This window comes from Melospiza melodia, chromosome 14, assembly GCF_035770615.1.
Source record: "Melospiza melodia melodia isolate bMelMel2 chromosome 14, bMelMel2.pri, whole genome shotgun sequence".
In the NCBI taxonomy this organism is placed as follows: domain Eukaryota; kingdom Metazoa; phylum Chordata; class Aves; order Passeriformes; family Passerellidae; genus Melospiza; species Melospiza melodia.
In genome coordinates, this window is record NC_086207.1 from 18860920 (window position 1) to 18874311 (window position 13392).

At 49.8% G+C, this 13392-nt stretch overlaps 1 protein-coding gene across 3 annotated transcripts in view; it reads right to left on the reverse strand.

Moving 5' to 3' along the window:
• SH3PXD2B (SH3 and PX domains 2B) overlaps nucleotides 1–13392 on the reverse strand; it is a 61990-nt gene that overhangs the window by 24475 nt on the left and 24123 nt on the right. For all 3 annotated transcript variants that reach the window (XM_063169052.1, XM_063169051.1, XM_063169050.1), the window contains exons 4-5: nucleotides 5474–5550; nucleotides 1049–1140 (exon numbers count right to left, since the gene is read on the reverse strand). In XM_063169052.1, coding sequence (XP_063025122.1) covers nucleotides 1049–1140; nucleotides 5474–5550 — 169 coding nt within the window. The remainder of the gene's footprint in view (nucleotides 1–1048; nucleotides 1141–5473; nucleotides 5551–13392) is intronic.

The window sequence follows — 13392 nt, forward strand, 5'->3', positions numbered from 1 at the left end:
AGGAGCCAAAGGAGGAAAGCAGGGATGGGGGAAGGGGGAATTAAGAGAGGGAATAAAATAATCAAAAACCCAGGGAGAAGATGTAGAACACACAAGCACAGCACTGAGCTGGAGACCTGACAGGCTCAGCTGCTGCTCAGGGGGGAAAAACAAAATCCCTTTATCTACCTCCACAGCCTGCCAATAGAGAGTGGTGTCAAATCAATTTATTGCCTCTCCCCTGACAGTCAGTCAGGCTCCTGCAGTGCTCAGAGCCCCGTCACAGGCAGCAGGGAAGGGAGAGCAGCACACGGAGGAGGCTGCTCAGATTCCTGCTGCTCGTGATCAGCAGGAGATGGATGGGTGGCTCCTGGCCAGAGCAGCTCACAGTCACAAGACTCAGAACCACACTGAGTTGTGTAAGGTTCCCTGCAAACCTCCCTGGGTTTGCATGGAGAGGCTCTGGAGTGTTCTTATGGATGGGGCTCACGGATTTGGGGAGGGAAATGCCCTTCCAACGAGGCAGAGTTGGTGCAAGTGTGTGAAGTGAGGCTCTCCAGGCTGATCATGCTCCTGAGTGCTATTTGCAAGGAGAAAGAGGCTCAGGAAGAGACCAACAACACTTCAAGGGGTACAGAGAAGTGTTTCCACTTCCCCACTGGAGAAAAGTGTCCACACTGAGCTGCAGAGTGGGACCAAAGTGTCCAAATCCCAGACCTGTGACTCGCAAGGGAATTGCTCACGAACACCAGAGTGCTGGGGATCAGCAAGCCCAAGGCACTTTGTGTCTCATCACAACCCAGTTTGTGTCCCCACCATCCCAGTTTGTGCCTCACCACCATCCCAGTTTGTCTCATCACATCCCAGTCTGTCTCTCACCATCCCAGTTTGTCTTTCACCATCCCAGTTTGTGTCTCACCACCATCAAAGTTCATCTCTCCCCACCCTCCCAGTTTGTGTCTCACCATCCCAGTCTCTCCCCACCATCCCAGTTCATGTCTCACCATCCCAGTGTGTCTCCCTCCCTCCCAGTTTGTCCCCCCCAGCAGAGGCACACCCACCCACTCACTCTTTGGGGGGGCTCAGGTCGTCGGGCCGTGTCTCGAAGAACTGCAGCACCTCCTCACACTGGGAGATGTAGGGGGGCAGCTGGATCAGAGCCTGGGGAGCGAACACACACACACACACACTGCTGATAGCAGCATCCACACTGTGCCAGGAGCCCTGGGAGGACACCAGTGGCACCCAAGGGGTTCCCAGCACCAGACCCAGAGAGCCCCTCTCCCAGCCAGCACCCCACCCAGCTGCAGTTAGACTAAAGGAGAATAAGCACAGACTGCCCAGGCCCTGCTTAGCCAGCTCCACCTTTGGGGCAGATGTTGTGCCAGAGGCTGGGAGCCCCAGGGTGCCCGTGCAGCCTCCCAGTTCCATTTCCCATCCCTGGGAAAGGCTGGGCACTTCACACGTGGGAGGCTCTCAGTGCCACCTCAGCACAGCCTAAAAATGCTCCTTTGGGCAATGGGAACTTGGGAAGGGGCAGGGAGAGAAGGAAGAGGCAAGAGCACAGGCACCAGGGCTGGAGGCTGCCGTGCTGCAGGAAATGTAAAATTCCCTCTGCTTCTTTCCCTTCAAGGCATCTTTGCAAAAAAGCTTCAACAGTGGGACTGCAGGGTGAGAGTGCCTGGCTGGGAGGGCAGTGGGAAAAGGGAGTATTTCAGATCAGGGAGCAGAGCTGCAGCCTGAGCTGGAGCAGATTTATAACCAGATTTCTGCACAATTCCCCCTCCCCTCTGTTTGCAGTCCCGTGACAGCAGCGTGGGCACAGCAAACCTCCCCTCATTTCTGTCCTGCACACAAAAGCACAGCAGCAGAGCCCTGGGGTGACCACAGAGATCAGATGTGGCTCCTCACTGCCCAAGGGCTGGCCCAAAGCCCTTCCAGCCACGAGCAGCAGTGCCTCAGTGCCAGCACAGCAGCCTGTCAGCCCACTAATCATGGGCCAGACTGAACAGCATCATGTGAGACACAGCACAGAGAAAACCACTCCTTCCATGGCTGCTGGGCCCAGGGAAGGGCTATTCAAATATCAGGTTTTGTGTGCATGCCATTCCCATGTGGTACCACTCCCCAGCTCCAGCATCCCATGATCTGAGTGATTTCCCCTTGCCAAAATCCCTGGGTTTTGTGGCCTGGAGAAGGCTCTGTGCCTTCTGGAAGGAGGGGACGATCCCAGAGAACACCCTGGGCTGGAAGGAGGAGACAAAGGGCCCACAGCTCATTTCCAGCACGTTTGGAAGGAAGCCCACCTAGAGCTGGCTCTGCTGAGCCAAGCAGGCCACAGCTGTCCTGCTGGCCACAGAAACAGAGGCACAAACAGCCTGGTGCCTGTCTGTCCCACCTCTGGCCCTGCCTGGTGTCTGTCTGTCCCACCTCTGGCCCTGCCACCCAAAGCAGGGCACAGCTCTGGTGCTGGAGCCACAGCAAAGTCACCTTTCCCACCCTTCCTGCAGGCCTGAGGGGAAAGGACCAAAGATAGAGGATCCTTGTTGGGTTAAAATCCATTCTGCAGGCAGTGAAAAAAGATTTTCTTGTCTTTCTCAGGGCAGCAGCATTCTCAGTGGGCCACCCAGTCTCTTTGGGGTAGAGCATCACCACTCCTCCATCAACCCCCTCTGAAACTTTCCCCAAATCCCTCAGACAGGAGGAAGGCAGATCCCACACCGCGAGAAGGACCAAAGAGAATAAACTGGAGCAATGGGAAGACATTTCAGGCCTCTGCTCCCTCTCCTTGCCAATCCATGGCTGTCCCAAGTCTCATTTAGCAACTCATTGCTCCTACCAGTTTGCTCTGATTCCTTCACTGCTTTTCCTGCACTTTACCTTAAATTGCCACGTTTTCCAGTACAAGGAGCTGGAATAGAGCCCTGTGAAAGCAGTGCTTCCCTCCCTGCTCCTCTTCCCTACTTCCACCCCAAATCTCACCCATCCTCTTTGCAGGGCTCTCCCAGAGAACGAAAACACCCAGCTTCCCCCAGAGGAGACGATGGCAATAAAGAAAACCTTCCTCTCTCAGCTTCCTCCTGCTAACCCCCAGCTCATTTCCCATCTCTGCCCAGCCCCAGAGCCAGCTCAGCCCAGCTGCTTTCCGGGTAAGCAGCAGCAGCTCAAGGCCAGGGGAGAGCTGGGCACTGCTGGGTGATGCATTAAAGCACAGCTCCCTAAGTGGGTCACAGAACGTCAACCATTACCCTCCTCTTGTTAAGGAAAATGGCTTCATTATATTTGATGCCACTAATGGCATTGCTCTGCAAGAGGCAGCTGCAGCATTTCATCACTGAGGGACGTTTTCTTGCCCAAAATGGGATTTGTGGCTGTGTCTGTCTGTGCAGTGACACAGCTCAGTGGCCAAGCACCACCAGCTGCCCCAGGACAGCTCAGAGCACACCTTGCACCACACCTCCAGCACTCCTCTGCTCTCCTGGCCTGCAGTGATTCTCATCTGCAGCCCCTCTGCAAAGCTGTCAGGATGCATTTCCCAACCCATCTCCATCCCTGGGTGTCACAGACATCTTTTATGGAAAATCCTTCCTTAGGGTTTTTTCCTCCTGAGAAGCTGAGAGGCCTCAGGGACAAAATGCAAACAATGGTTATCTGCTGCTGTGGAATGCAACAGGTGCATCTGGGATTGGTCTCATGTGGTTGTTTCTAATTAATGGCCAATCACAGTCAGCTGGCTCTCTCTCTGTCCGAGCCACAAACCTTTGTTATCATTCTTTGCTATTCTTAGCAAAGGTTTCATTCTGAGATGAAGCCTTTTCTTCTATTCTTTTAGTATAGTTTTAATATAATAATATTAATAAATATAAATAATTTATATTATTAAATAGAAATAACTTATATTAATAAAATTTTTATATTAATAAATATAAAATTAATATATATAGTAATATATATCATAAAATAATAAATCAAGCCTTCTGAAACATGGAGTCAGATGCTCATCTCTTCCTTCAACATAAGACCCCTGTGAACACCGTCACACCTGGGGTTGTTATTCCTCCCTGGCTGAGCCCCAAACCCCAGAGCCTCCCCCACCACACACAGGCACTGCCACACCTCCCTCACCTCAGGGATGCCATGGGGATTTTACCATTTCCCCATTTCTCCCGTGGGTTTTACAGTCTTGGCATAAATTTCCAAGAGCATTCAGACTGGATTTTGGAGGTGCCAGCCCTACCATGGCTGCTGCAAGCACCAAAGCATGTTTTTGACATGATGAGATGTGACACACTGGATTTGTGTGAAAATAGCTCGTCGTGGACTTTAGAATTTTGTTTCCCCTGCCAAAAAAAATCTGCCCTAAAAATCATAATTTCCCTTACACTTCAGCCCAGTTTTATATCCTTCAAGGGTATGGAGCAAATTGTCTCAGCCTTCTCTCTGTTCCAATAAATTTCTGAGGTACAACTCATCTTACCCTGGTTTTGTAACCAGTAACTGGAGCCTGCATCCCAGTTTGGAGCCACCCCACCATCCCACAGCCTCAAGTGCTGTCTGCCACATCAAACAGGAGGAGTTTTCCCAAAAGATGGGAAAGGAAAGGCTCTGAGGAGCTTCAAACCAAGTCCTGCATGGAGCCATTTCAGTGCAGACCTGTGGTGATGGACACAGCCAGGTCCTGCCCAGCCCTTCCAGAGCTGGCCCTGCTCTGCAGCTGGAGAAGGGACGGGAGGCAGGCAGAGCCCAGCAGGAAGGTGCAAGCTGCACCAAGGGGTGGATATCAGGAAAAAGTTTTTTACAGAAAGAGTGATAAAGTTCTGGAATGTTCTGCCCAGGGAGGTGGTGGAGCCACCATCCCTGGGTGTGTTTAACAAAGCCTGGATGTGGCACTGGGTGCCAGGGTTTGGGTGAGGTGCTGGGGCTGGGTTGGACTGGATGATCTTGAAGGTCTCTTCCAACCCAGTGATTCTGTGAATTCTGTGTGATTCTGTGTGTGATCCTGTGTGATTCTCTGTGTGATCCTGTGTGATTCTCTGTGTGATTCTGTGTGTGATCCTGTGTGATTCTGTGTGTGATCCTGTGTGATTCTGTGAGTGATCCTGTGTGATTCTGTGTGATTCTGTGTGTGATCCTGTGTGATTCTGTGAGCGATCCTGTGTGATCCTGTGTGATTCTCTGTGTGATCCTGTGTGATTCTGTGTGTGATTCTGTGTGATTCTCTGTGTGATTCTGTGTGTGATTCTGTGTGTGATTCTCTGTGATTCTGTGTGATTCTGTGTGTGATCCTGTGTGATTCTGTGTGTGATCCTGTGTGATTCTCTGTGTGATTCTCTGTGTGATCCTGTGTGATTCTGTGTGTGATCCTGTGTGATTCTCTGTGTGATTCTGTGTGTGATCCTGTGTGATACTGTGTGATTCTGTGTGTGATCCTGTGTGATTCTGTGTGTGATCCTGTGTGATTCTCTGTGTGACCCCGTGATCTGGATGCCCTTACCTTGCAGTACTCATCGATGGGGATCAGCCGTTTCACCGCCACGTCGCGGATGTGGCTCCGGCGGAAGAGAATCTTCCCTGAAACACCAGAGCAGACAGGGACACGAGGTCAGCTCTGCACCCTTTGGGATCACTCTGTCAGGACCTCTTCCCTGCACCCCTTCTTGTTCCCAAAAGCACCATAGCCAAGAAAAGCCCACACACAGATTAAATACCTCATCAGAATCAGGCACAGTTCAAGCGCAAGGACATTCCAGGAGAGACAAGAGGAAACAGCTCCAGCAAACTGCATCCCCCTGGTCTCTCACCAGTGATGAGCAGTATCCCCCACGCAAATCACACCCCTCTGTTTGCTGCTGTGCAAGCCTGGGCTGGACAGAATCCCTGGCAAACACTGCAGGACATCCCTTGTCCCACTGTCCAGGGTGCCCAGCTCCAGTGTGGCAGCAGCCAAGCCCAGAGGGTTTTTCCCTGTGCAGCTCCTGGAAGCCACAGTGTCTGCAGCTCTGAGTCAGACCTATAGAATTTTCCTTCCTGTCTGGGGTTTATTTTTGTTCTCCATTAATGGGATCCTCTTGCCACTCCGTTTCCTCCCCTCTGGTTATGGTACAGGCCTCTTTCCTTTGAAGCCTAATGAGTCCTAAATGCTTCAAGCTGCTCTCTCAGAGAACAGCCTCCCTGGTTTAAGGAGACAAAAGCCATTAGCAGACAGTGAAACAGATCCCTGATCAAAAGGGTTGGTGCTGGCAGCCTTTCAGAGCACCTCCCAAAGCTCCAGGAACTGCTCTGCAACACCATCACCTGCAAAACTGAGCTTTGTGGCAATGAAGGTCCCTCAAGTTCCTCCTGGCAGCTCCAATACCACAGGAAAGTCTTTTCTGTGCCTGTTTGGGTTTCCAATCCCATCCCTGAACCCCAGGAGAGCAACAACCCCTTCATTTATCAAAGGGAAAGCCAGAAGCCAAATTCCCCTCACTGCACCCTTGCCAACATGAGAGCAGGGAAAAAGCCCCTGGGGAGCCACCATGGCTTTGTCCCTTTGTCCCTTTTCCCTGGAATTACCGAATCCAGGCCCTGGATGCTACCAAGAGCAGGGCACAGGAAAATGGTCACATGGTTCTGGCAATTTGAAACCCAGGGCTGAGTCATTGATCAGAATGTGAACTCCAGGGCTGGGTGATTTATCCCAGTTTGCAATGCAGGGCTGGGTCACCCCCTGTGCCTCTCCCTGACTTGGCCAGGGGCTGCATCACGGGTGACTTGAGCAAGCTGCCAATGCATTTTTGAGAGAGATGAACTAGAGCCAAGCCAACTCCAGCTTGCAAAGAGCACGAGCAAGAACCTTCTGCAGAAGCCAAATCTCCCGCCAGGCTCAGTGAATGCTTTGGAGCAGGGCTGGATCCACTCAGAGGCAGCTCCATCCTTGCCCTGCAGGGGAAGGGAGGGGGTCAGGCAGCTCAGCCCAGCATTGCTCCTCATTTCTCCTCATTTCTGGGCCCTTGGCAGCAGGGCTGGGACACTGATGGTGGGAAATGCTCTGATCTGCAGTGCATTCCCTCTCAAAGTGTGCCAATGTGACAGTGCTCACAGGGGTTCTTGGACTGGGGAAGAGATGAGGATCTCACTCCACGTTTCAGAAGGCTGATTTATTATTTTATGATATATATTACATTAAAACTTTACTAAAAGAATAGAAGAAAAGGTTTCATCAGATGGCTGGCTAAGCTAAGAATAGAAAGGAATGAATGATAACAAAGGTTTGTGGCTCGGTTCTCTGTCCAAGCCAGCTGACTGTGAGTGGCCATTCATTACAAACATCCAACATGGATCAATCCCAGATGCACCTGTTGCATTCCACAGCAGCAGATAATCAATGTTTGCATTTTGTTCCTGAGGCCTCCCAGCTTCTCAGCAGGAAAAATCCTAAGGAAAGGATTTTTCATAAAAGATGTCTGTGACATGCCAAGAAGAGCCAAATCTGGCAGCCTTTGTGACAAAACCCCCCTCTATTCAATCTTCTCCTATTTTGAGGGTGGATAGCCTGGAACAGGGGATTTCTCTGGGAAGATTGGGACCAGCACCCAGGCTGGAGCTCCACTCCTTGCCCTGAGCAATTATTTCCCATCTGGCAAGAGAATGATCAAGTTTTGCCTTTGCATCAGCAATCCCAGCGTGTTTGCTGCTGAGGATTGTGCCTGAATGATGATTGCTAAAAAGATGAATGGATCACACCAGTTCTGCTGGCAGAGGTAAGGAATGGCTGTTCTGGTTCTGGGCCTGCCAAAGTGAAATCACTGCTGGGTGGGTAGGTTACAAATGGCTGAAATAATAAGCTCTGGGTGTGGGAATATTGAAATGTTTAACAAACATATGCTAGTGAGTAATAATAAAAAGAATACAGTTTGGGGGAATAAATTCATCACAAGTGATCTTAAATTAGCCCAGGCATGGAGCATGTGAAGCAGCAGGAAACCCAGCTCCTCTCTCCATTTGCGCTAGAGCTGGTATTTTTCAACAAGGAAGTTTATTTTCTAACAAAAAAGCTGACTTTAATCAAAAAGCCTAATTAACATAATTGCAGCCCCTTCAGTGCTGCCAAATCCAGCAATAGAAACCCTTGAGTTGACAGGCAGGAGAGAGCAGGAAACCCCTTCCCTTCTGCAAGGGAGAGGTGGACAGCCTGCAGCATTTCCCTGGGCAGGTTTGCCTTGGCCCACACCTAAATCTGGGAATTTAGGCAGAAATTTCAGCAGAAATTCCAGCGGGGATTGCTGTCCAGTGGGGCTTTTCCCATGGCCCAAGACAACAAAGCACAAGTGTCGCAGACATCTCTTCATGAAAAATCCTTTCCTTAGGATTTTCCCTGCTGAGAAGCTGGGAGGCCTCAGGAACAAAATGCAAACATTGGTTATCTGCTGTTGTGGAATGCAACAGGTGCATCTGGGATTGGTCTCATGTGGTTGTTTTTAATTAATGGCCAATCACAGTCAGCTGGCTCAGACAGAGAGTCCAAGACAGAGCTTTTGTTATTATTCTTTCCTTTCTATTCTATTCTTAGCTAGCCATCTGATGAAATCCTTTCTTCTATTCTTTTAGTATAGTTTGAATGTAATATATATCATAAAATAATAAATCAGCCTTCTGAAACGTGGAGTCAACATTCTTGTCTCTTCCCCAACCCGAGAACCTGTGAGCACGGTCACCCACAAGGGGAGCCCAGGAGACTGAGGGGTGCAGACAGCACCTGAACAATGCTGCAGCTCCAGGGGATGGCTCCCCCCTCCTCATTCCCAGAACTCTCTCCCTGGTGCTTTTCTGGCTGCTTCCAGAGCCTGGAAGGATGCTCAGGCAGGTCCTGGCAGTGCCCAAGGCCAGGCTGGACAGGGCTGGGAGCACCTGGGACAGTGGATGTGCCCTGCCCATGGCAGGGTGGGTGAGGTGACCTTTAAGGTCCCTTCCAACCCAAACCATCCCGTGGCTCCACATTCCAAACCCATTTTCCCCTCCCAGCACTGCTGCTGCCCCAGGATGAGCAACACCAAGGACGAGAGAGGTGAAGGGGGCAGCCCTGCTGGGGATGGGTTTCCATCAGCTGCAAAGGCCAGAGCTGCTGCAGGCTCCACTTGCTCCAGCTTCCCTCTCTTGTCACGATGCCAGGAGCCAGAAATAATTAGATTTTCTTATTTACATAGATAATGTCATGCATGAGCAATGAGCAGCGAGGCTCCATCCCTGCTGGCAGCAGGAATTCCCTCCAGCAGGAAGTGTGCTAAAATCCACTGTAAAAACACCCTGAAAATGCACTGTCCTTCACAGAAACAAACAAAGCTGAAGAGAGCACGGACATTTATCACCCAGGAATGTGTCAAACAAGTTGATTTTGGAAAAAGGCAGCTGAGATAAGGCTCCAACACACAATGGCTGTGCAAGCACCCACGCTCCAGAACGTGCTGCCTGCTTTTTCTGGACTTTAAAAACCTGTTAATCCCTACAAAGGGAAAAAAATGCTCCACTGAAGGGATTCTGTCTGGCCATGAAAATTCCTCTGGTGCCAGAAAGGATCTGTTCCCCAGGAGGGGAAGAACCAAACTCCTCTGTGGGTAATCGAGGCTCATTTGCTTTATCTGATTGATCCAGAGCAAAAATTGATGGAGCAGGTCTTAAAGCGGGGGCTGGAAAAAAATGCAGCCAGGTCCCCATTGCCTCAGGTTTCACTGGGACTGAGCAGTGTCAGGAACCTTGGGGAAAAGGCTGAGCAGGAATTTGGGTCTCCAGCAGTGTGAGCCAGAGCAGGGAGGTGACAGGAGGGGTTAATCTGTCCAAACAAACAGAAACAGGGACACAGGGCTCTGCAAATGGTTCCCTCCTCCTGGGGGAATTATCCAGACGGAGCTGGAGCTGTACTGGGAGCAAGGAGACGGAAAAAACCAAAACCAAAACAAACAAACACCCAAACAAATAAAAACAAAACCAAAAAAAAACCAAAACACTAAAAAAAAACCCAAAAAACCCCCACCCAAATGAAAAAAACCCCAAAAATCCAAAAACCAAAAAACCACAAAAAAATCCCCCCAAAAATACACAAACAAACAAAACCGTCCCCCAAAAAAAACCACAAAAAAAACCCCAAAACAAAAAAAAACCTCACCCCCCAAAAAAATCCAAAAAACAAACAAACAAAAAAACCCCCAAAAAACAACAACAACAAAAAAATCCCTCAAAAATACACAAACAAACAAAAAAACCCCAAAAAACCAGGCAGAGGGACCTTAAGTAGCCAAACAGTGGAGCCAAAGGCTCGATGTGCAGCAGGCTGAGAACCCCAAACACCCCCAGGGCAGCCCAGCCCGAGCCAGGCACGGATTCCAGGGGTGGAAAAGCAGCTGAAGGAGTCCCCCCCTCCCCATGGAAAGAATTCACTCCTCTGCACCTTCCAATCACATCCAGCCCTTCCCCAGCACGGGTTCCAGGCTCGCTCCAGAGCAAAGGCAGCCCTGGGTGCACACACACGGAATGAATCCCAGCCTCTGGAGCTGCCAGCCACTGCTGGCATGGGAGAGGGGGTTTGCAGGATTCTGCCCTCTGCAGGGGCTCATCCTGCCCTGAAACCTGCTGCAGCGCAGATCCCACCTCATCAGAGCACAAAACCACAACGAGGACCCTTGCCCCATCTCCGGCTCACAGGGAGATGCAACAGCACTGAGCAAAGTCAGGAACCAGAGCTGGCAAATAGATGAGTTTTTGTAGAAAGGGTTAACAGCAGGCTTGTTAGCTAAAGGAGTAAGAAGAAGCTAAGAAGCAAGAAAAAGCTGATAAAGAGCTCTTTTTAAAGTTGTAACTAAAGAGACTGAAAGAAGTGAAGAATTGAAGAAAGATAAGAGAACTTTGCACTATATGAAGAATTTTAAAAAGTTAGTTGAAGTCATTGTAACTTTCACCAATAATGTTGACTTATTGTAGCCAATAGTTAAAGTAGAAGAAGCACAAACAATTAAAAAGTTTATAAAAAGTCAGCCACGTTCAATAATAAAGAGTTGCCATCTGAGACTGCTTGTGGTCTCTGCTTTGTGTCATGACTGCCTCGACAAGCAACAAATTTTCTCCCATTGCTCTCACAGAGGTTTTGTGGGAGCCAAAGCACCCTCACAGTTATGCTGGGAATTGTGCTGGCCCCAAAGCTCAGCCAGGCTGATGGGCTGGGGAGGGAGCAGAAAGCAGGGCTAATTCTGCTTTTAAAAACAACCTCCCCAGCCCCTCTTTGTCCTGCTCCCTTCACTCAGAACCTCACTGCTAAATCTTCCTGAAAAGCAATTTTACAGCCAGAGTGAGCTCAGCCTCAGGCAAGCCCTCCTTGCTGGGGCTCACGTTTCCAGGCAGGCAGGCAGGAGAGCTGGCCAGGAGCTGCTCCAGCCCCTGGGGCTGCAGGGAGCCTGGAAAGCTCCACGTTCCTCAGCAAAGCTGTTTCCTGAAGGATCTGGCACAGCCCTCCCAGCTGAGCTCATTTGTTTGCTCTGCTCCTCCTCTCCTTTCTTTCCTTCTTTCCTGGGGTCTCCATTGCCCTGTGCCAGGGTGGGACCTGGGGTGATGTCCCAGCAGGGCTCTGTCCCTCTGTCCCTCTGTCTGTCTGCAGCTGCCCAGAGCCCTGCCAGGGCACAGCTGGTGCCAGCCAGGGGCTGGGTGCTGCCACAGCTGCTGCAGCACCACAGAAAAGCTCTGCCAGGGGCTCGTGGCCAGCTAAGAGAGCTCAAAAAGCACTTCAGATTCCCCTCAAGAGCTTTCCAGGCACAGAGCAGGAGCACTGCCAGGAAAATCCAAACACCACCAGGCTCTGCTCTGTGGGATGAAGGTGGTGCCAACACACAGAAAGGGACAAACCCTGGCCCCAAAACTCAAAGCTCAAACCCTGGTCCCAAAGCTCAAGTCCTGACCCCAAAGCTCAGAGCTCAAGCCTGGCCCCAAAACTCAGGCCCTGGCCCCAAAGCTCAAAAGTCAAACCCTGGTCCCAGAGCTCTAAATTCAAACCCTGGCCCCAGACCTCAGACCCTGGCCCCAAAGCTCAGAGCTCAAACCTGACCCCAAAGCTCAAGTGCAGCTGCTCTGCTTTGCAGGACCCAGCTCTGTGGCTCCACACGAGCTGAAGGAGTTTTGCACTTACAAAATCCCCTCCTGAGAGCATCACAGAGCTGCTCAGAGAGGCCAGAGCCTGCAGAAATTTCCCATAAAAAGTCAAATCCTCAAGGCAGGCGCTCACAAAATGAGGCAATGCAGAGCCAGCAGAGTTCCTGTGGGCTGGGGTTGGGATGTGGGGCAGTCCTGGAGCTCCTTCCCATTCCAGGAACCCAGCCTGACACACAAACCCTGTGACACCTCCCCAGGTCATGGTGCTGACCCCAGCTTGGGACACTTCGGGGTTTGTGAGGGAGCCAGAGCTGCAGGAGGAGCATTCAGCAGGACAAAGGGGGTTTGGGAGGTTGTTTTCAAAAGCAGAATTCTGGAGAGCTGCAGTGGCCACAGGGCTGGTGCTGCTCTGCAAGGGCTTCCCAGCAAGCAGAGGGCTGGCAGGAAACCACGGCAGCCAAAGCTCCCCTGCTAATGAAACTCAGATGCTCCAAATGGGACTGGGAACAAACTCCAGCATTCCCAGAAGCTGAACAGAACCTAAACCCCAGCAAGTCTGGGGAGATGGAACCACCTTTGTGCAGAAAACCAGTCCCAGGCTCACCTGGATGGCACCCTGGGCTGAGAGAGACAAAGCTGGGGGTCAGCTGGCACAAAACTGCTTGGCATCTGTAGCCATGATGTTTTCTGAAAAATCCTTTCCTTAGGATTTCTTCTCCTGAGAAGCTGAGAAGCCTCAGAGGAAAAGAAAACCAATAATTATCTGCTGCTGTGGAATGCAGCAGGTACATCTTTGATTGGCCTCATGTGGTTGTTTCTAATTAATGGCCAGTCACAGCCCAGCTGTCTTGGACTCTCTGCTCAGTCACAAGATTTTATTATCATTCCTTCCTTTCTATTCCTTGCTAGCAAATCTGATGAAATCCTTTCTTCTATTCTTTTAGTATAGTTTTAATATAATATATATAATATATAATATATAATATATAATATATAATATATAATATATAATATATAATATATAATATATAATATATAATATATAATGTGTGTAGTATATATTATATATTTTATATAGTTTTAATATAATATATAAAAGAAAATGTTTATAATAGATAATATATAATAAGTATATATAATATAAATAATATATTATATATATAAAAATATATGATATATATAATAAGCATATATAATAAATTATAATATATATAATAAATCAGCCTTCTGAAACATGGAGCCAACATTCTCATCTCTTCCCTCATCCTGGGACCCCTGTGAACACCACCACAGTCACCCCAA